General features: G+C 33.5%; 1 protein-coding gene across 1 annotated transcript; it reads left to right on the top strand.

Annotated features, from left to right (window-relative positions):
- The first annotated feature begins 13,378 nt into the window (after window positions 1–13,378).
- Window positions 13,379–16,089, top strand: LOC148599452 (uncharacterized). Its single transcript, XM_088559282.1, has 2 exons — window positions 13,379–14,066; window positions 15,133–16,089. Exons 1-2 carry the CDS (start codon window positions 13,394–13,396, stop codon window positions 15,510–15,512), a joined length of 1,053 nt encoding a protein of 350 aa, XP_088415408.1. The 5' UTR covers window positions 13,379–13,393; the 3' UTR covers window positions 15,513–16,089.
- Window positions 16,090–24,159: the final 8,070 nt, after the last annotated feature.

Genomic DNA, 24,159 nt, shown 5'->3' with positions numbered 1-24,159 from the left:
GGACAAGCGGATTTAATTCAGACCAGTAACAGGATAAGACGATGAAAATGAAAACGTGTTAACTGATGTCGATTTGTTCTTATTTGTGCAATTATATGCATATGCACTGGCTTCTCGTCTTTGCTCGAAATGACTAAAGAGGGATAAAATTGGTTTCGTATGGGGAAATTAAATTTAGCAACTACAATTTCTACAGTTTCCAGCATTAAAACTTTAAATTCACTTCATTTTTATAGTGAATATCAATATGAAAATTCGCAAAGATTTGAAAAAAATATATATCATTTTCATACTAATGCATACACTGAACTTCAAGTGATTCACTTGACAAAGGTCGAACGATGTATGTTTTGTTTGTTTGAAATGAAAAATGAAATGTTCCATAAATGGTAATTTAGCTTTGTAATTTTTTTTTTAATTTCAGATTATAAATTGCCACGGAGTGAGTCTTTCAATTATCTGTACAAATATCTCACTGCTTCATTGGGAACAGACACTATTGTGAAACTTCGACGACGTTGTTTTAGCAGACTGGAAACTGAAAACATGACAGTTATAGGAATCAAAGATGAAGGGTTTAATTTTACCTGTAGTGATACTGATATTCTTTACCAATTTGACGCGGTTGGTGAGATAGGTACAAAAACTCATTCTTCATTATCATACGACTCGATGGATGACGAAATGTGTTTATCCTGGTTATGTCATAATTTGGGATGCTTGTACCAAAAAATATTTAAATAACAGTAAAAATCCGTTACTTGACTCATTAATGACTAAGAAACTATTAATAAAAACAACACAGCATGGACCAGCGATCAAAACATTCATCACTGGAATAGACGTTGATAGTGTATTATCGTATAGAAGTGAAAATTGGCCTCGACAACAAATGAATGGATTGCGAGAAAGCGAAAAAATTTGGATGGCCATCACAAGATATGGTATCTAGTATCTGCAGACAAGGCTGTCATATTTTACCAGTTGGTTTGCCAAGAAAAAAAAAGAAATAAATTAGAATGGAGAATGGTCGTTTTGTATCGCTGAACGTGAACTGGTATGCACGTTTAATCGTACACAATTCTTGGTTTATGGATTATTTAAGATATTTTTGAAAGAAGTAATAACTTGTTTAACAACTGATGATCCTGATCTCATATGTTTCTACTTTATTAAAACTATAATGTTTTGGGAAATCGAAGAAACAGAACGCGGGATGTGGACACAGGAAAACATCAAATACTTTGATGCGTGTTTAGTGCGTCTGATACATTTTGTTGACACGAAAAAATGTCCAAATTACCTTATTCCGTCAAATAATATGTTTTATGAAGTTTGAGGAATCAAGACAGAGACATTCTGTTGTTGGTTGCATCTACGACAAATCAGATCAAATGATTACAATGGACATTTAAAACAAAAAAGCTAAAACTTTACTGTTCTGGTCTAAATAATACTATTTGTCATTGTCAATTTTTAGATGAAATATGTTTTATAAATGACAAAGTCGAAACAAATGTTTTAATTAGGAAACTGATCATAGATTTACAAACATTTCTATGCACTCCCCTCCGGAAGCCGCTTTTGAAAAAGAACTTCCGCAGCTTCTACATCAAAGAGATCATGTTACTTTTTATATGTCATTTAATTGACTATGATACAGGGTTTTCTACAAATAGAATGAAGTACAGTTTGCGAAATCTAATTTACACATTTTGTACAGTCTCCAAAAGTGAAATCTAATATGTCGCTGGCATGTTGGTTATTCCACCAACAACAATTTGACGCATGTCTAATGGCTTTAGACGTCTTGGCGACTAAGAATGGTGCAAATAAACCTTCTGAAAAGATATATAATGGCACAAAAATAGAAAACTTACTTTATCGAGAAAGGTCTCGTCAGTTTTTGTCGCATCGACATTATCTAAAAGATCTTATGATATTTCCGCTCAAGTCCAAATTACTTCCGACTGATCTCTACCATATCTCCATCTTGAAGCCATTGGACTTTGATGATGCCAAACTGTATTATTCGTCGCTGAAAGCTGAATTTTATTTCTAAGATGTCTGTGCTACTATCAAAGGAATGATCACAATCGTTGTGATATGATTATTAATTTGTTTAATCAGACGAAACTAGATCCTGTGACAGAAGAAAATCAGAGAAAAGTTTGTTAATGTCATATTGTCGTTTAATGAGAAGTTGGCAGTCTTTAAGAGAATTTTTGCTTGCTACTGAATGCAAGAACATAAGAATTTATTCGCTTTCGAACGAATTAATGTCAAAGCAAATTGAAGAAGCAATACATCCGTCAGCTTTCCATGGATGTGTACATACCTTACAACAGTTACAACAGTCGGTATTGAAAACTCGAAAACAATTATTTCCTGAGTTCTCACAAATTTATAGTGGCCTTATAAAAACTGTTGTAACTTTTAATGCACATGTAGTGAAATAAAAAGCCGTTTGTGTTAAACTTTATACGAGGAAGCTTAAATTTGGGGATAAACATTATGTATTGTTCTCATTCAAACTAATAGAATACACACATATATATATATACATGTATTGCTGTATCAATTTAAATATGATTGTTTGTATTTAAATAACGACTTTGTTGGCCATGACACATCCATGTTGTTTTTGGTGATGTGTCGGCAATATGCGAAACTTTATTAAATATCCTTTCCGCAACTGTGTTAAAATTTCAAATAATCACTTCGTAAAAACATATTCGATAGAACGATGACTGAGTACAAATATCTCCGACGAAGCCTACAATCATATTAAAAGTACCAAAATATGAAATCTGTTCTTCTAAGTGCATTCTCTATTAACACGGACAATGGCTATTTAACCATACGTTGAAAGAACTATTGTTATGGGTGTATAATGTTTTCATGATTTTCATGTTTCATTCAAAGACGATGTCCCATGATATGGTAAATAAAAACGTGTATGATAAAATGAAATCCATGTGTTAAAAAAAATAAACTATCGAAACCTGTATAAACTTAGAACAATTACATTAACATTTATCATTTTGATATTTCCTCTGTAAAGCGGCTAAAAGATTTTCACGTACAAACTCATGTCGCCAATCATATTATTTTAAAGAAATGCCTTGGCAAAATACGTTTAGAATGAAAACCCTGTTTATGTTTGTTGGTTTGTTGGGGTTTAACGTCCGAGCAGCAATATTTCAGCTATATTCAGACGATGAACATGAAATTGATGATAGAATGAACATGAAATGATGATGAAATGAAAAAGGGATGGGACACAAGGACAATGGGGTCGACATATTTTGGTTGCCACTGGAAATAGGGAGACATGGGTAGGGTCGGGCAATTTAGCCTCCTGTGGCGGAGCCCTATGGTTCCTACTCCGGGAGAATACCACAGTAGGGTTTTTTAACGTGCGAGAAACGTGGCATCTTTCCCAACACGGTGCACCACTATGGTTTGCAGTCAGGTTTTCCGTATTATAGCCTGACAACCCCATCATGTACCATGCCAGGGGTACCCCATTCTACCACCTGGGGCACACATCCCAGTTGCTCTGTGGGCAGAGCGCCCTAGCCCCCGGCTAGGGTTCTGAGCACTATTTAGTCGCCTTTTACTGCTGCAGGCCTATTCTTTTAACAACCGGACCTGCACTGGTGGAAAAGCCTACTTATAGACTCACTGATATAGTAAAGGATTTATCAAGCTCATCTGTCATTAAAATCACTTTCACGAATCTGTTTGAGAAATATATATTCATTAAAACCACAAATCATTCTCTGCTTTTTATCAAAATGGCTCTGGTCACGACACCAACATATAAGGAAATAAACAATTTGTACTTGGGGACAAGTGAAATAATTGCGACCAAAACAAAATAAATCATTAAGAAATACGTTATACTTAAACCAAAGGTGACATTATGTATTCACGTTATTTCCTTTAAATCCAAACAGGGCGGTTATGCTCCTTTCACACACTCGACTGTTTGAATCAGCGTAGTAGTAGATTAAGTCAAAATGATAAAATGTACATTGTAACATGGAAGTGGTACGGCATCCCATTAAAGATAATGAACGTATTCTGTAATAGTAAATAGGAGGCGGAAGTTTAGCCTACTATAAATCCTAGTTTTACCGACCATTTCCATCGGAAATGCCAGTACAAAGTCGGATCCATTGCGGATATGTTTAACGCTTCCGATTTCTACCTTGTAATTGTCATTTACTTTTTTTCTATTACCTTTGATTATAAACAAGAGTTTATCAGTTCCGTCATTTTTTATTGCCTTTTATCTTATTTTCGTTTTTAAGTCAAAAGGATACAAGTGCAGAAGTACATGCATTACAATTATTTTATTCGGGTCATAGCGGTATTGTCATTTTATAAATTATATTTCAGTTGATGCTGTAGTAATTTTAATACACTTCAAAACTTGTTTTGTAGATTAATTGTAACCTTGGACTTTAATTGAGACTTTTTGGTGTTATTGTATTACTTTACTACTTTTTAAACAATGCATGCCGTAGACTGCATAGAGGTATTTATATTTTATATGGTAATATAAACCTGCGAATTTCATGTTACGATTAATTACTAAAAGTAACAGTTTGAACTCATTGGAATGCCTTTTTTCCGAATTTATGAAAATATCAAAACCAGATATAATGACTGCTTGTGTATGCAAAATCTTTATTCAAAGCAAAACAACCTATGAAATTCAAAGAAAATTGTAAGATACCTTTTATTACCAATATCGCTTAACGTTTGTCTGAACAATGTGATATTCTGTTTATGGACAACATCACAGACATCAGAAAAACCAAATTTACACACTATTTGTTATAATGCAATAAAAATGTTTTACCTGTTTTGCCTTTATTATTCGGCAGTAAATAAACTTTATTCTTTTTTAATGCGATCTTTAACGTTAATAGACTAATTCTATCGCTGTTAACCAATGCAAAATATATCCTATTCTCATTTTTCACCGTTATTGGGTGGAATATTTGTGAGATTTTTGTCATGAGGGGTTATGAAGGTCCAATTTGTACTAGCATAACTTTGATTTTATACCAAGAATATGTTCTTAATTTTATTTTCAATGATGGGACAAAAATGAATCAGAACATTTCTTTCAAATGAAAGAAAATAACAAGTAGTTAGTAGAATTCATATGTACTGATACATAAAACACCAACTTATGACGTTATTCTATATGTCCCATGATTTGGGGAGAAGCAGTAACTACCAATTCTGAAGATTTTTCTATGACTAATACATGATCGTACTCGGGCGCTTTACATAATATTTTATATTTAGGAACTTAAATGTCTACAAATGCAAGTACCATTGTTCCTGTCACACTTCTCTTCTTAGCTTTTATTGTTCATTTTTGCGGAAACTGAGATCAAATGATCTGGCTAACCGACGGCATTTCTTTTTTCTTTCAGATCAGCTATAAAGTCAGATTAGAATTGTTTTCGACAATTCTTTACCGGTGTCTTAGACGAGGTAGTTACCAAAAAAAGATATTAGAGTCAAACAAGGTACTGAACCATGGATGTCATCAGAAATTTGAAATCTTTGAGAAAACGATTTTTGTTTATCTTTACACAAGAAATCTAAAAATCCTGATCATTATACAAGTTATTGTAAGCTTAGAATCAGGTTCATACGGATGTAAAATCTGCAAGATCTACACTTTTTCGACCAGAATTGAAGGCAATTAAACAACTATATGGCCAATGAAGTGTACATTTCAAAGTTAATCCGTAACTATCGTGTATATGATTTGTACAATAGCTTCTTGTAATGAGTGGATACTGCAAAGTAAGCTTCAAATAGATGGTATGTTAAGCTGTTGTTGCCATCATCATTTAAGAAGTTATATGGTTGTCATCATATTTGTACTCACCGTTACAAAGTTTATTACTCACAGATGATACAAGACAAATAATTTCAAATAGGGTAAGAGTCTAACGGAATTTGACAACCCACCAAACTTGACTGTTATCCGAATTTACTCATTTGTTTTTTGACCGGTACAATTGACAGAAAATAACATACCTTTTCCCCTATCCTGCCTGTGCACTTGATAGCACTACTGCTTTTTCGGAAATCATAGTTTTTGTTTGTATATGCTTTTCTTATCTTAAGTTATAACAAAATAAAATAATACGGCTCTACAGTTGATGTAGTGTGCAATGATGAAGACTTGTGGAGAAGGCGTACGAGATTTTAATAGGACAAAAATGTCGATAATAAATTTGCAGATAGATTGCCGCTATTCCCGCACTGTGGTAACAATCATTCCTTTTTTTATTTTAGCAGATGTTGTACCGGTGCACCTGGTCCATACTCCAAGTATAAGTGTAGTCCGGGTTGCTCAATTATTTTTCTTTCCTTTTAAGTGTTATTTTGTTCTTTCGTTGTGTTTTCTATATTCCCTCCTATTATTTATTTTTTGAATAAATGTATATTCTTTTGATTACTGCTCGAATCTCGGTTACCTTGACAAGTCTTTGTCCTAAGTACAGAACAAACTGGATTTTTTTAAGCGAATAGGTCACTATGAAGAACAAATTCATTCCTATTATCCTGTTTAAACGTCATTTATCATTTAAGGTGTTTATCTGTCTGTCGAAATTCAATTCGCAATTAGAAATGTGTTTTAAGACTAATACTCAGGATTAAGCAAATGATAATTCGACATCTTCCAGCCCATAGAATAGACACACACATACATTAGAATGTCAAAACATACCAAAATGGTCAACCAAAAGTTCTAAAGTGCATGCAAAGATACAAGGTACATATATATTTTTAGGAGCATCTAAAGTCAACAAATGAGTCAGTTTATCTTTAAAATAAATATAATTCATATCAAATTAAGGATTTACAAATTTGTTTAAGGTTTTGGAAAAATAGATAACTTGCGCATATCCATGCGCAGTTTAAACATATTGTTCAACAAAAAAGCATCAGACTGTAACCAAAATCATTTATGCAAAAAGACAAATTAAGTCTTCTTTCCTTTGAATTCGATGACAATGTTGGGGACGTTTCATTTCATCCTCTTTATACAGGTGACACATTGCTTTCTTCTTCAGAATGGGAATAACCCGGGGAACAACAAAACCGGAAACGGACAATGCCTTACTGTTGAATCATTTTTAGGTTATAAAACACACTTTGAGTATGATGTCGAACAAATGCGTCATGGATCAATCATTTGCCGTGCTTTCTTCGCAGCTTAATCACAAGTTAACGAATTATGATAATCTTTTGAGAAATGTTTCAAATTTTCGGAGTGAATTTCAAATTACTAATCACGTAAATAATGGACTAGTGAAAAATCTTTCGCTTCTTCAAACCGAGTTTCGGGCACTTAAGATTGAGAACCAAAATCTGCAGAATCAATTAAACGTACTTTTAACTGATAATATGAAAATACAGAAAGCATTGACAGACTTCAACAATAGTGCTAGTGTGCAAAAGCAGTTTAACTTGACAAATGTAAATGCACAACTAAATTTAATGAGTGTTAAAATTGCAAATCTCGAACAAAATCAAATGGCGCGAAGTCAAGATTTTCTCGCTTTGAATAGAAAAATTGACGAACTTGCTCTGAACCTGAATGGATCAATAATGCTGATATCGAGTGAAATGGCAAAGAGTCACTAAAAAGGTAAGATCCATATAAAAAAATTATAATTGATCTTTTTTTTTAAATTATAAAAAAATATATGAGACCCCATTTATGTGCAATTATCAAATCGTGTCTAACACACGTTTAACCACATCACAGTTACATACTGGCAGTGATACACCATTACGTCCCATTCAATAACTTAAATAGGATTCATGTCACATTTCTAAAACTGAAGCGATAACAATACCATTAAGGTTGCATATAGATCAGGAATTCCAATTTCAAATTTTAGATATCAGCAATATTGATTGTAAATCATAGACTTATATATAAACATTTCCAGAAGTAAAGTGCTATCCCATTCGTATATCGTTCCAGTTCAACTGATATATAAGATCAAGGACCATAGCGTCTTCAACTTAAGTTTAGCTCTTTTCCAATAGATTAAATACTTATTCATTAATTCTAATCATTTTAAGGACAGTTAAATGTGATATGTTTGATTTCATTGCATGTTGATTCAAAAGTCTTGCAAATGAAGCAGTGTGTTAATCATTCTAAAATCCAATCCAGGAAACAGAAGCGTGAACAAGTTAGTTTTTAAGGGCGTTATCGAGTTTAGCGAGTTTGAAGGGATTAAGCACGTAAATAATGGGTTAAGACAAATCAGTTTTAGATGTAAATAGTGCTTCATACAAGAAAACCTAATGTAACAACCACATTTCCAATTAAACCTTTTTATTTCGATACCATGTAAAGCATTTACTGCAATTCAAGAATGAATTTGTAATTACCGTTGTTTGAAAATGTATACATGTATGTATAAGTAATATTCCTGCATTTTCCGTTCAACATCATTTCATTGCGGATCCTGTACTTTACCTAAACCGTTTTTTACGCTAAACCATTTTAGAGGAATAATTCACTTTTTTATGATTTGGAATAAAATGTTATGTCATTATTTAAAGGTGAAAATGTGTCAAGGGCCATTAACCATACTGCATGGTAATAAAATGTTGAAGTAAAATTCAAAAGTGATTGTTTGTTTTTGTTTAACGCCCGAGCAGCAATATTTCAGCTATATTCAGGCGAAAATGTATGAGCTCTTTCAAAACGTTAATTCATGAATATCTTATTAAATGAGACTCGGACATAATTGTGTAAACGTGCAGAATCAAATGACGAAAATAATTTCTATAATCAGTGTTTTTACTTCAGTTTTTTATCTAAGAACAAATTTCCTAGAAGCTTTCTTGATGATAAATTATAAGAATACACATAGATTTGGTTCAGTCTTTCATTTGTTGTATTAGTTGAGATATATGCATTATAGTTTTGGGACCGTACAACCAAATTTTAAAATGTCAGTGATAGTGCTGTTAGGATGGAATTCGAAATTCCCGCTCATAAACATTACTTTCTATTTTTCAAGACTCTTCATAAGGAACCAAGGTATGAATTGATGAAGGGTAAATTCTGGATGATAAAGGCTTTATTTTGTGCATATATTTATAATTTTCAGTTGCTATAACAGCTTGTGCCAAGTTAGATCAAAACCAAGTAAAGGGCTATGTGGTGAAGTTTGATGATATAAAGACAAACGTTGGCTTTCAGAATACTGCTGATTTCATTTCGAGTGGAAAATTTCTCTGTGAACAAAGTGGTGTATATCTTCTTTATGTAACAATTGATGCATACAATTCTGCAATCGATTATGACATTTACGTAAATCACAGCCGTTATGTTAACGTTTTTGAGAATAACAACCAGGTATATTTTCAAAGAGCAAATATAGCAATAACGCTAGATCTTCATAAAGGGGACATAATGTGGATACAGCTAAATGGTCCCACTTTCGTTAGTTATTATAGTTCTTGTCTGACAATAGTGAAAATTAAATAGGAAAGGACGTCATTTATACGAAAGAGACATTAGTGTTTAACTGCACGTTTAAGACATACAGCCTGACTGGAAGTAGTGTTGAATATATCATTATTAAAATAAGTAGTATTCAATATTTCATTTTTATGCATTTTGGATTGGGTATTTGAAATATGCCTCCTTGCATTTTACATTTATGTTAATTCATTGTCCTTTATGTTACCCTGTTATACTACTCTGTATGTGTAGCGTCCCTGAGCTAATCATTCATTATTATAAACTGTTTAATGCACGTTATATCTGTCCATTTGAGTGTGAAAGTAGTAAGATATATGTATATAGGTATGAACCAAGACTATAACATCAAGTGATATTTGATAAAAGGCTTTCATATTCTTAATATTGACAAAAAATGAATTGTATATAAAAAAAGATCTATTGTTTCTTCAGACCATTACACATAATGCCGATATTTACCAATTAAGTCGTTCGTGAACGTTTTATATTCGTTATGAGAACGATTTGAATATAATGGTCTGCATTTAGACATAAAATTATATTTAAAAAATACTTTTCTTCACTATATTTTATTATTTTCATGGGACTTTTTGATGCTATATTTTCGCTTTAAGTATCAACATTCAACATACACATGTAACACAGACTTTGGCTTTTGCCAGACAACTGCATGTATGAGTTAAATGTATATAATGATACGATATATTTTATGACCAAATTGATGTATAAAACTGCAAGTAAGCAACTACATAATACTCCTCATCTATATGTGAGGTATTTCGATTTAACTTTTAATTTTCTGTAGGAAGACTTTTACTTACTAAAGTTAAAGTTTTTGCCGAAAAACTCTCGTTTTTTATTCCATCAGTCTGGCTCACATTTTACATGTACATGTATGTGGACTGTCGGGTTTTCTTTTAAAGAGTGAAACCCTCTTGTTTGTTAGGCATAGCTGATTACAAATATTTTATGCTCTGGAAAGTAGTCTTCGAGTTAACGTAAGCATTTACAAATGTACATGTTCATAACGAGATACAGTAATAAAAAATAACAATTACTACTTTCTGAGTCACATGCATGTACATGTATATGTGAACCTTACAAGAAAATATAATGTCATAATTCATTTAGGCTTTAAGGATAAAATACTCATCAGAAATCATAGTTGCTTGAAGCGATTCCTGTGAAGTCAGCCTCATATCTTGACCTTCACTTCGAAATCAATGGTAAAGGAAAACTATTGACCAAACTTTACGACAAACGTGATGACATTCGAAATTGTCAACTTTCCTTTCATCTGTGGCAACATCCCTTCAGCACCTGCGTATGGAGTGTTCATATCACAACTCTGCGTTATGCCAGAGCTTGCCAAAATTAAGCAGACTTTTTGTATCGCGCTAGAACTCTAACAAATAGGCTTCTGGAACAGGGTTATGATGCTACAAGATTAAAGTCATCGCTACAGAAGTTTCATGGTCGTCGTCATGAACGCGTGGATCGTTATGTTGTATCCATCTGCACCATGAAAACTGATTTATTCAACGAGTCATATTTTTCCTTTCCTCGTTTGTCTACCCCGGACTTGACTTTTTATGAGCAACTCGGCGGGTGTTTCTAGAAAAGCAGAGGACGCTTACCCTACCGGTGCACCAGGTTCATGCTCCCAGTTTTTAGTGGAGTCCGAGTTGCTCATTTACTTCTGTTACTTTGTATGTATGATTTTAGTTACTTTATGTTCTTTGTTGTGTATGTCTGTTTTCCATGTTTGGTCTTTGTCCCTGGATAACATTCTTTTGATTACCGCTAAAACCTTGGTTCCCTTGATTACTCTTTGAATACCGCTAAAACTTTGGTTCTCTTGATTACTCTTTGATTACCGCTATAACCTTGGTTCTTTTGATTACTCTTTGATTACCGCTATAACCTAGGTTGCCTTGATTACTATTTGATTACCACTAGAAGCTTGGTTCCCTTGATTACTCTTTGATTACCGCTATAACCTTGGTTCCCTTGAGTACTCTTTGATTACCGCTATAACCTTAGTTCCCTTGATTACTCTTTGATTACCATTAGGACCTTGGTTACCTTGATTACTCTTTGATTACCACTAGAAGCTTGGTTCCCTTGAGTACTCTTTGATTACCGCTATAATCTTTGTTCCCTTGATTACTCTTTGATTACCGCTATAACCTTGGTTCCCTTGATTACTCTTTGCATACATTATTGCTTGATTTGCATTAATTGTTTTTAATTTCTTTTAATATTTGTATAAATATTAAAGAGTGTCTCTTTCGTAGCTCTGCTAAATCCCTCATAAAAAAATCCTTGATTCTTATCCAGTATGTTTTTTTTTCAAAGGGGCGGACGGGCGAATTGTATTTTGATTTTTATCAAATTAAGTGAAAAATGCTGCCAATTTAAATGAAATTGTTCTAAAGATGGAAAAAATAAAAAAAAAAAATTTTTTCCCGGGAGGGTGTCAAAAATGGGTCGGAAGGGAATGAGAATCTACATTATTCACGTTCACGGTAGGGTAAGCGTCCTGTTTTTTCTAGAAACCTCCTTCGAGTTGCTCATAAAAAGTGAAGTAAAAAGAAGTATTTCAGGACAATCACAGCGACCGGAAGTATTTACTTACCAAGGTAGGGTACACGAAAGGCAAAACTAAGATAATGAGAAATAGTACCGTTCTACCTTCAGTCTTAAGCCTTTGGTGCGTCGTAAGGGTAATCATGGATACTATAATTCGAGCAAAATCAAAAGAATGTATCCATGATAATGACCAGACAAGGAAAACAGACACACACTACAAAGAACATAAAATAACCAAAATAATACGTACAAAGCAACAAAAAAAAATGAGCAACTCAGATTCCACTAAAAACTCGGACCATGGACCAGGTGTAAGGGTATGGTCAGCGTCCCCTGCCCTTCTAGAAACACTCGCCAGTTGCTCATAAAATATCATGTCCGGGATGAACGAAAAAGAGAAGTTAATTTATGAAATAGTTAACAAATCAGTTCTAATGGTGCTGATAGATACACAATTACTATCCACAAGTTCATGATGATAACCATAAAACTTCTGAAGTGATTGCGTCATCGCGTATGTCGTGTTTATGGATTTCCTTTTTCGTCGATTTAAATGTAGGTCAAGATCAGGCTGACTTCATAGTGTCTGTAGTGTCCTCTATCTCAAGTTCTTTGGGGTAGATGTGATCTATAAAATCGCTGAAACTAGGATTGTGTAAAGACAATACATAATCTATAAAGCGAAATTTGAGATCAAAGTAACCCACAGGTGATCTGCCTTCGACCGTTTGAGCGAAATGGTTATCGCCGTACGGCCTCACTCACGTAAGGATGACAAAGGCGAAAACGTCCTGTCTTGAAACACACACAAAGAATGCAGTGTGATTGAACTAGTTTGATTTCTCCCCGTATCTCCAGCTTAAGCAAGACACAAATTCACAATCACACGCAAACTAAAATACTTTGGTTCTATAAATTTATTTCAATTCTTAAATGCTACATACTGCTTTGTCTCAATATTTGTCATTTGAAATATCAAAATCACTGCGTGTGTATTACAGACAAGGCGACCATTGGAAGATAATCAATTTTCTATAATCAAAATTTTGAACCTCTGATTATTTTTCAAAGTTGAGTTTCCGAACGTGTGTCAAATTATTATGCCAACAAAATAGAAATGTAAACAAAGGTTTACTGTCTTTATCGATGTGTCTTGGTTTAAATATGTCAATGCCTTTATTATAAACAGTAAATTTAAACTCCATAATATCATTTTATGAACTTACATTTCAAAAATAAGACATGGTTTTCATAAACATACTTTTTCATTTGATATGCGTTTTCCATGTAAACCTCGGATTCCTCCTGCAAAACGGGACAAGTTTCGCAGGAAGTGGACATTTCCTCACTGTTCAAACGTTTTTAGGATTTCAATCTCGTCAGGATAACGCCATTATACAGTTACGACAGACAATGGATCAGTCATTTGCCTTACTAACTAAGCAACTAGCTGAAAAATTCAAAGACCTTGAACAACTATCTATAAACAATGGTACATGTACGTGCAATGCACTACAACAAAAGTATGATGAATTAGCGAATAACGTTTTAGCCATCCAAAATGATCTCAAAAATTCGAAGATAGAAAACCAGCATTTGAGAAATCAGATGAACATTCTAGCCAATCACACAGAAATGCAAGAACTGAACTTGGATGAATTAAAGGTTTTAGCAGAAGTGCAGGCACAACTACAACTTGATTACGCAAGTGTCAAACATCAGTTAGCTACGATGCTAAACAAGAATAAGGTTATAAAAGAGAAGCAAACTGACTTGCAAAAACAACTACACGAAATGAAGTTGAACACTAGCGCTAAGATATCTGACAACATTAACCTGGCCAACGGTCTTTTCAACAAACTAAATGACTCCGTTGTATTGTTATCTAAAGAGATATCAGAGATGGGTAAAAAAGGTAATGTACGAAATTCGTTCAGTCTGCCATGTGTACATGAAGAATATTCATACAACAAAGAAACATTTTAAAAAACAAATGTCACTTTCCAGTTGTTTATTGAAATTTTCACGTAATTTGTTTGTCAGATTTTATTTTTTGTTGCTATTTTATATCAAGTTCAAGATCAAATCACGGCGATTTCATATATATTTTATGGTATTGTCCAATGTGTGATGGTAATTTTTCATAACCTTAATTTGATTAATTAGACCTGTTGGGAGAGTATCGGACACAGGACTACATCATCGTAACTAAAGATGATCATCAGACATCTAATCAGATATAAATTTAGGACCAAAAGATAGACGTGTCTTTTCTCAAACGACTTCCTTGGACTAAGATATCCTTAGACGATGTCTTAGTCTTAAGACACCTTCGTCACACAGGACCTAGTTACGATAACGTAACCATATTTCAATCGTCCAATCGTCCAACATGGCGACGATTCCATTCTATTAGTCCGATAATGATGCAACACTGTTTTTCGACTGCAAGAAAAATAAGACATAAATTAACATGAAATATAACTTAAATACGTATTTATAAAAAATGATGAACACTTCCCTCCTTTTATCATTACTTTTTATGCTACAACTCATTCTATCACCTTGTTTTCAAATTCTTATCTTGAACTTCACGAAAATAAATTCAATATTCTTAAACTGAAGATGGACAATTACGGAATTCTGTTGAGCACATCAATTTTCAAGATGATAATATGAAATATGTTTGTTTAACATAACATATGATATAAGTGTCAGTCCTGGGCATGCGTCATTGCAAGTAATGGGTTGGAGTCGCAACCATGTTAGGACAATGACAACTTCTCGGCCAATCTCGTTTATTCCGGGCATTGCCGAGATTGGCCGAGGATGTACCGATTGCATGTTGGGAGAGTATCGGAATCAGGGTTACGTTATCGTGACTAATAGGCCCCGGATGATTGTGTCTCAGATGTCCAATGTCGTTACCTCAGGTCAATATTTTGTATGATTTAAAGACATTTATGTTTTTAACATTTCAGTTTCGATAACAGCATGTGCTAACAGAGGACAGAATGGACATGGTGGATATATTGTCAAGTTTCAAGACATCAGGACCAGTGTTGGTATAACTGACAAGTCTTTATTTATTTCGACTGGGAAATTCCTTTGTGAACAGGACGGCATATATCTTTTATATGCAACTCTAGAAGCTTACAATACATTCATTAACTTCGACATCTATATCAATGATCGTGAATATGTTCGGGTGTACGAGAGTAATGCTGATATTCCTAATCAGAGAGGAGACGTGACCGTCACCTTTGACCTACTTAAAGGTGATGCTGTGTGGATACAATTAGGTGGCCATATGTTAGTGAATTCCGTCTTTTCTTGTCTCACTGTTGTGAAAATAAAGTAGTGTCACTCACCGTCATGAATAATTAAGAGGCTATCATGTCAAAATCAGTCACATTCTATTCTATGTTTTTTTTTTGTTGTTTTTTTTTTTGTTTTTTTTTTTGTCCCAATGTAATATATCATATGTATGACAAATAGTATAAAGTTTGTTTTAAAAAATCGATAATGGATGGCTTGGGAAATGGTTGTAGGTTCCCTAACAAAGCAACAAAATTTGCTAAAATTTCAGAGTTATCTCCGTTTTTTCAATGAATTTCTATGCAATTTTTTTCTCTTTAATCGTTGTAATTAATCAAAAACCAACATTCAACTTTGAGAGAAAGGATGCATTTGCGATATGAAAATTTTGATTTTTTTTTTGGAAAACAAAATTTGTCATGTGCAACCCACTCCCTGTTTTTTGTTTTGTTTTGTTTTTGTTTTTGTTTTTGTTTTTTTTCGTGGACGCCCTCTTAATTAGAATGTGATATACGTGTTCTTCATACTAGTTGATAATGTGTAATATAGTGATACTTGATTACTTGTAAATGTAAGGCACTATACAAATATATGCGAATAAAATAAACGTACATCACACATGATACTGGTATAAGCTTAAGCAATGTTTTATTGAAGCATTGTTTATTTCTTCCAATTTCTTGTTTATTCGTTGTATTTTTTTCTGGATAGGGTAAGGGAGTTATAAAACAATCAGATATGAACCACTTACTTGAAAATATTTTCCAAAAATAAATTGAGAAACATGTCGAAAAAGCATAGGCAGAAACAATGTTTATGTTTACACTTGCGTCTTTAGCAACTCAGCGGGTGTTTCTAGAAAAGCAGAGGACGCTTACCCTACCGGTGCACCTGGTCCATGCTCCCAGTTTTTAGTGGAGTCCGAGTTGCTCATTTGCTTTTGTTACTTTGTATGTATGATTTAAGTTACTTTATGTTCTTTGTTGTGTATGTCTGTTTTCCATGTCTGGTCTTTGTCCCTGGATTGCATTCTTTTGATTACCGCTATGACCTTGGTTCCCTTGATTACTCTTTAAGAACCGATCTTCAACAAGTACTATATTTTGATTTCCGGTGTAATATTGGTTCCCTTGATTACTCTTATAAACATTAAGCCGACGAAGTTCAATTATATACTTTCCTGCACTTCAATAATAACATACGAGAGACGACCGATTTTCAGTCCAATACAGTTTCTCGAACGCCACGTAAGTATCAGTATTTGGCCAATCGGAAAATAGAATTACGATCAGTTGACATACTTTTCCATAGAAAGTGTCTTTGCGGTCAAACAATAACAAACTGCGTCGGAAAAAAAATAATTAGATCGATTCAAATAGACCTACACGTACAATCATGTAAGCGTAAACAAGGTCTTATTTATTGTATGTCATACAATATATATCGGTATAATCAAAACAAAAACAAAAATGTGATTTTTTTTTTAAAGAACCCTTGTTTTCTTTTAAGGCTGATATCTCCATGTTTCCAGTTTTTAGTGTAGTCCGCGATGCTCATTTACTCTTGTATCTATATGTACGTGTAATTTTGGTTAATTCGTTGTTGTATCTGTCTAATTTCCCGATATAGTCCTTATCTTTGTAATAGTAGGGAGAGTTTCAACACTCCATTAATATATTTTCCATTTTACTTTACATTCACAGCTCCTTTATTTTCACCAACTCTAATTAACGTTCAAGGCACCAGTCTGATTTTACGGTCTGATGCGTTTTGGTACATATACTATGATTCAAGTAGTGAATGTTGGGTACGTAATATGGTTAAATGAAAACAAAATTTTCCTTACTATAAATTTCGTTTTGTTAAAAATACATGCCATGTAATTACCTACGACCTAAATCATTTTTCTAGGGACATTCACTCATGCAGCGTATATCTATAAAGAGTTCATGATAATTGATGGTGTTTGTTATACAGGTAATTTCTTCATAAAAGTATCGTAAAGCCATTAATCAAATTTCTTCTTTAACCTGATGTATTGTTGTGTTGTATTCATTAACCTTGCAGTGATATTTGTGTCTGCCAAGAAATACATTACCCAACTTTAATTACAATGTTACAATAGATTCATCTGCAGAATGCCGAAGTTTTACATGAAGACATGTCAATTTGGCGCGTTTCAGCTTAATGCATTTTTGATTAACGATTTGTAGGATTCTGAGTTTAAACTTACAGACAGGTGTGAATTTTCCTTACAAAAGAATTGCTGATGTTAATTAAAAAGCGCTTATACAAATATTAACACGAAATTGCTGATACAGAGGTATTGCATAAAAGGATAACTATATTCAATACAAGTAAGACAAGGGGTATGCCCGTGTCAGCAATTTGTTTTGACCCAAACAATAACCTCGATAGTTAGATGTGTAGTTGATTGATCGAATTTCAAAGAGGAGAATATTTATCAATGTGTCTGCCAAGAAATCAATTTTTTTTTTAATTTATACCCTACACACAAGACTGGAAGGCAAGCAAACTTCCCCCACTCAGATTAGATTGCGTTCGAAAAAAAATGTATAGAAAATTAAAATTGCATGCAATATGTTATTTCTTGAATGAAATGCAGAAAATCATAAGTTACTGTAAAAAGAACGAAATTTACTGCGTCGGCTATCTTTTTTTTAAGATAGTACTTTTTTTTCAAAAGGAGGTGCGATCGCACCGTCGCAACCCCCCCCCCCCCCTTTTGGCTACGGCCTTGTTTTATCTGTATATATTACACGATAAGATGTTCCGCTTAAAAAGAAAACGCTATATATATTAATGACGATCCTCCGTGCATTTGAATGGAAGACGAGGACCCATCCTCGTGAAATCACGGAGTTACGTACATGTAATGAGACTAACTTCTTTTGATAAATTACCAGTATGATGACTTATTATAATGACTGCCTAACCTTTAATAATTCACAGACACTTTTTTAATAATTCCTTTCTATCAGTTTAAATCTATATTATGAACCTGCATTGGAAAACCTAACATCATTCTGTGTAAACCAACTGTAAAGTCTATAACAGGTTTCAATGTATATAAAAGAGAAACTTTTAGGTTGAGGATTAATTAAAGAGAAATAGGATTTCAAGCTCTTGCATTTTTTTCTTCTAACACATTAAAGGCAATCAGGATTCTTGAACTATGATCATTGCCATGTATACCCTAGTGTAGTGGCCTGAAACATATGCTTCAACTACATGTAAAAAAGAATACTAATTAGTTGATTATATAACAGAACAATCGAACTTTAAAGTGAAAAGGTAAACGTTTTAACACTAAGTGGCACTCTTAAAGATACCTTTCAAAACATATAATATTCCTGTAAAGTCTTCTTATTCATTACCGTTTGAAGACAGAAAAGATGAAAGTAATGTTTAGATTTCAGATGTTATGTTCGATTGTATCATTAAAGAATTACAACCTGAGAATTACTTCCTACATCACTATAATTCTGTAATATTTCTATGGACATGACGTCAAGCACAGACCATTCTTAGTGGGGGAGGAGGGGCATGGATTTTTTATATTATTAAGTTAGAACATTTTCTGGCAGCAAGACGGAGTGAAAACAGTGTTCAGTGTTAAGAAAAGGAGGAATTAAAAATACAATCATATTTTTTTTCTGTACATAGGTGAGTAATGTTTGTTTTTGTTTTTGTTTTTGTTTGTTTTGTTTTCTATATTTTGTTTTTATAGCCATCTTTTTTCCGACGCAGTCGGTATAGGTTGGCTTTTCATCCTTTGACCGTAAAGACGCTCTTCCGTGGAAACGCAAGTCACCTGATCGCAATTCTGTTTCCCGATTGGCCAAATACTGATACCTTAGTTGCGTTCGAAAAAACTGTATCGAAAATTAAAATTGCATGCCATGTGTTATTATCCTGAATGAAATGTAGAAGATTATAATAAGTAAAAAGAACAACTTTTACTGCGTCGACAATCTTTATTTTTAAAGCCAGTACTTGTTATTTACTTAGTACTTGTCCCTGGATTACATTCTTTTGATTACCTCTGTAACCTTGGTTCCCGTGATTACTCTTTGATTACCGGTATAACCTTGGTTCCCATGATTACTCTTTGATTACCTCTATAACCTTGGTTCCCTTGATTACTCTTTTTAATTCAATGGTAATATACTGATTAAAAGTTTCATTGATTTGTAATGAGTGACAAACTTTAATCTTAATATTAAGACTCGTAAATTGAAATTGGGTTTTGGTTGATATATTTGATGAAAATTACAATCTAACACAGTTTTAGCGGTTGATGAAATTTACTTGTTAGTTTTATTGCAGCGATAAAAAGAAGACATGGATAAAAGTTATCATTCTGTTTTGATGAGAAATTTACTCTGCTGATTAAAATCATGTTGATCGAATTTATATTAAACGGGTCATAAATAGAAAATGATACAAGATTTGTGCTTCATGATATGTTTTGATAATTTATACGGAAGATTGCCGATGTTATTGGATTCATCCTTTTAAAGTGCTGATAATCTTGTCTCCTAGGATTTCCTATGAGGCTTATGATTCCATTTGTTTTTAACATTTGCGGATTTCACATATAAACTTTTAAGTACACTTTGCTTAAGTTCTATGATCGTACACCGTTATATGCATTTTCAGGTATTCCACGGAAATTGTATGTATTTACTATGCTAAGTGATTATGTATTTAGAAAAGTTAAACATAAAGGTTACAGTTCAAGTGGATTTAAAATGATTATGTTCTATGCTGCACTTGTAATGACCATGCAAAGACATTTCGTCCCATAAAAACTGAAAGTTTGTCCAGCTTGTAAAAATAAATTGGCAATAGGGTTGTCATAGCAAATATGGAGACCTATAAAAATAATATAGGTATATATTCATATTACAAAATTAATTATATTTTAATCAAACTACTAAAGTTTAGTAATATAACCTTGAAGATACGAACTGTAAGTAACCTTTCAGCGTTGTAGCACTTTCAATTTGGATCATACGAAACAGACTTCATTTCGAAGCCATTATTTTCTTATCAAAACTTAACAACAATTTTTATTTTGTTATTTTTCGCAATGTTATTTGAATTATCCCCCCTAAAAAAAAATAAAAATAAGAAATAAATCAGATCTCATAAACTTCTGTTGTATGTTTCAAGCATCATCAGTTGTCCGACCAGATTATCGCACTATCTAAACGCGACGATCGAGTCGAATATTCAGCACCAGATATTAATAATAAAAAAATGACACCTCTACCATATATGCCAACAAAGCGATGGGATAATATCGACTCTACATTGCCGTGTATTTATGGACACTCAAGCAAACATTCAACATTGGACAATAAATAGGAAAACCAGCAACAACAGATTTTATGTTCCTCTTTCAGGGGTCATGACTTCATTCAATACTCAATAACCAGCTTTTACTGAAGGAACCAATAATCATTGTTACTTTAGTGATGTTAATAATACGTTTTAACATTCTTACAGTCAATTTCATTCCTGAAGTATTCATTTTGGCAACAAAATCTTCGTTAATCAACTTTGTATCTAATCAATGAAAATGTCAGTATAAGAGTTTCGGTTTTATACAGTAGAGTGTTTACTAAATATAAAGTGCAACCTGCCCTAACCGCGGAGAATAAACCATTTCAACCAGACATAATCAAAGAGCCCTTTGTGCATTAAGAACATATGCAGACTTCACACCTGCCTAAACAGAACATGTGACTGCACACCTGTCTAAACAGAACATCGATAGATTGCACATCCGCCTAAACAGAACATATGTAGACTGCACACTTGCCTTAACAAAACATGTGTAGTCAGCACACCTGCCCAAACAGGACATCGATAGACTGCACACATGTCTAAACAGAACAAGGGTAAACTGCACACCTGTCTAAACAGAACATATGTAGACTGCACACCTGTCTAAACAGAACATGGGTAAACTGCAAACCGGCCTAAAAAGAACATATGTAGACTGCACATCTGTCTAAACAACATGGGTAAACTGCACACCTGTCTAATCAGAACATATGTAGACTACACACCTGCCTAAACAGAACATATGTAGACTGCACACCTGCCTAAACAGAACATATGTAGCCTGCTCGCCTGTCTAAACAGAACATGGTAAACTGCACACCTGTCTTAACAAAACATATATAGACTGCACGCCTGCCTAAACAGAACATGGGTAAACTGCACACCTGTCTTAACAAAACATATGTAGACTGCACGCCTGCCTAAACAGATCATCGATAGACTGCACACCTGCCTAAACAGAACGAAATCTTTAGTCAGAAGGGGATTGGTTAGACAAGTGTCATTGTGTTATAATATTTGTCTGATTCTGATAAAAATGACGAACAAGTACAGGTAAAAGTGAATAGAATGGTCAGAATTAACTTTTTTTTAATTTCAAAAGTAATGAAGAAATTAACGATGTAGACCTAGGGTAAGGGACACAACTATCAAAAATCATTGGAACACTTGTATTATTCATTTTACATCAATCGCATGAAAGCATCAAAGTAATTTGGATTGATTTCATACAGTTTCAAATGAAAGCTTGATAGGCTTTGGTGAAATTGAATATGATACAAACATATAACTGATCTCAAGAGTGATGTCCATAACCATAAGTCTACTTCTTTAAATTGGTTAGGTGTAATTTGACAAGAAGGTGGGGGAGAATTTGGTACTCTATGTCCATGATTTTACTTCTTACTTAGCAAACCTTTATGGTTTTTCAACAGCTGAGTAGACTCATGACATTCATCGTATCCTGTTTATAAATACAACGAGAATTAGGTACAATTATATATAGGCACAGATTTTGGATTATGACTCTAATGGAGTAGATTGTTATTTATCATTTTTATATACATAATTCCGACTTTGATTTTCCATTATTACTCATTCTTAACATGGCACAATTTTGATATGTTTTTTCTTTCTTTCTTTTTCTCCACAATTCCGTTCTTCTTATATTTCATATTAATCGAATCATATCTCCACCAATAGCCAAACGGTGTCCTCCTTTTTTTCTGAGACACAGATACAAGAGGAGTGCATCGATGTATACTTACTGGACAAAATGTATTTACGTCAAACAAACATGTGTCTACTGTGTTTGCCAAAGTGGAAGAATAAACTTAAGTACAAGTATCAATGAAGTTAATGGATTAAAACATAATTTCATCATTAATCACTTCATTCAAGTAGAAAACCAACAAATATTATAGAAAACAATGGATATTAGGCTGTGTAGAACATTCTTTGTCTAAAATCAATTATGCTGTATGTGTTTCCACGCACATGCAGATGTGTGACGAGTGCAAGGCACAGATTCAAGGCATCTTGTTTTAACGAAAACAATAACCTTTTTCAAGTTCTCTTTTATACAAAGCGAACCATAAGTAAACTATAAAACAAGTGCACGCATGGTAATAGGGACGGACGTCAGTAAATTCCTATAAGGGTACATGTAGATGCACTGAAATAATCATTCTGTCGGAATAATACTAGATTTTTACGTAACTGAAGACTACAGATCGGGTAATCTTTCATGAGTTTGAGAAATTCAAGACATTTTCACAAGCGGAGAGTAACGGAATGAGTGAAAAGACCAAGAATTTCTCTAACGAGTGACGTATAACCCGATTTTTGATTTTCAACGAGTATAAGTACCTGTTTCTACATTATTATATTGTATAAACGACGTAATATCTTGGAAGAACGACATATTATCTTATGGGAACGAGAAACGTATCATGTGCTTGGGAACTACTTATTTTCTTAAGGGAACAACATAAGAAATAATTCATGGCCGCATTCTGCCACCGTATGTTCATATGCGAAAATATATATATTTTGTTCGCTTCGCTTAGAGAGCGCCACCACAGTGACGTCAAATTTTCCTTTGCCTTTGATTTGAATATGTCTATGACGCTACCACTTTAAGACGTTTTATTGGTTAAGAGAATTTGTTAAGACGAGCGCGCGTGACTTCGCCTTACGCGGGTTGTTTCGATTCGCAAAGGGCCATTTCCGAAAAAAAAAACGTATTTCAAACATGACGAGCGTGTATAAAATGATTTATTTAAATGAATCGTATTAAAAATTTACCAAACTGATTAAATCTACGTCAAACTACTATGAACTTTTAACGCAGACGAGTAGCGTATATGTGTATGTCATTGGAGACATCACCTATAATAAAAAACCTAAAATCATATTACACAGTAAAAAAATTCTTGTCAGTTATTTCATCTCGAATAGTTCCTCATTGGTGGTATCCTGAAGAAAAAAACACTTTTACAAAATTAAATGATATAATTTTGCACTTTGTACCACACTGGATGAAAATTTTTGTGATGTACACGTATTTGTTAACGCTTTTTGTTTACCAGCATTGCAAAATACTGTTTTAAAAACGGAATGTACATGTAATAATATGGCTATTGTAAAGGGAAACTGTGGAATGTTATTTACACGTGTATTTGTGGTACCGTATACGGAAAAATACAACTTAATAGAGTATTAACAAATACGATTATACAAATTACCGAGTACATGAAGGAAGATGACACTGCATGCTCGAAACAGATCATATATCAGTGAAACTAATACAGGAA

This window comes from Perna viridis, chromosome 13, assembly GCF_037379345.1.
Source record: "Perna viridis isolate PV_CMFRI_1.1 ecotype Kerala chromosome 13, ASM3737934v1, whole genome shotgun sequence".
Taxonomy (NCBI): domain Eukaryota; kingdom Metazoa; phylum Mollusca; class Bivalvia; order Mytilida; family Mytilidae; genus Perna; species Perna viridis.
The sequence above is the reverse complement of the archived record's forward strand: the minus strand, read 5'-3'. Positions and strand labels throughout refer to the sequence as shown.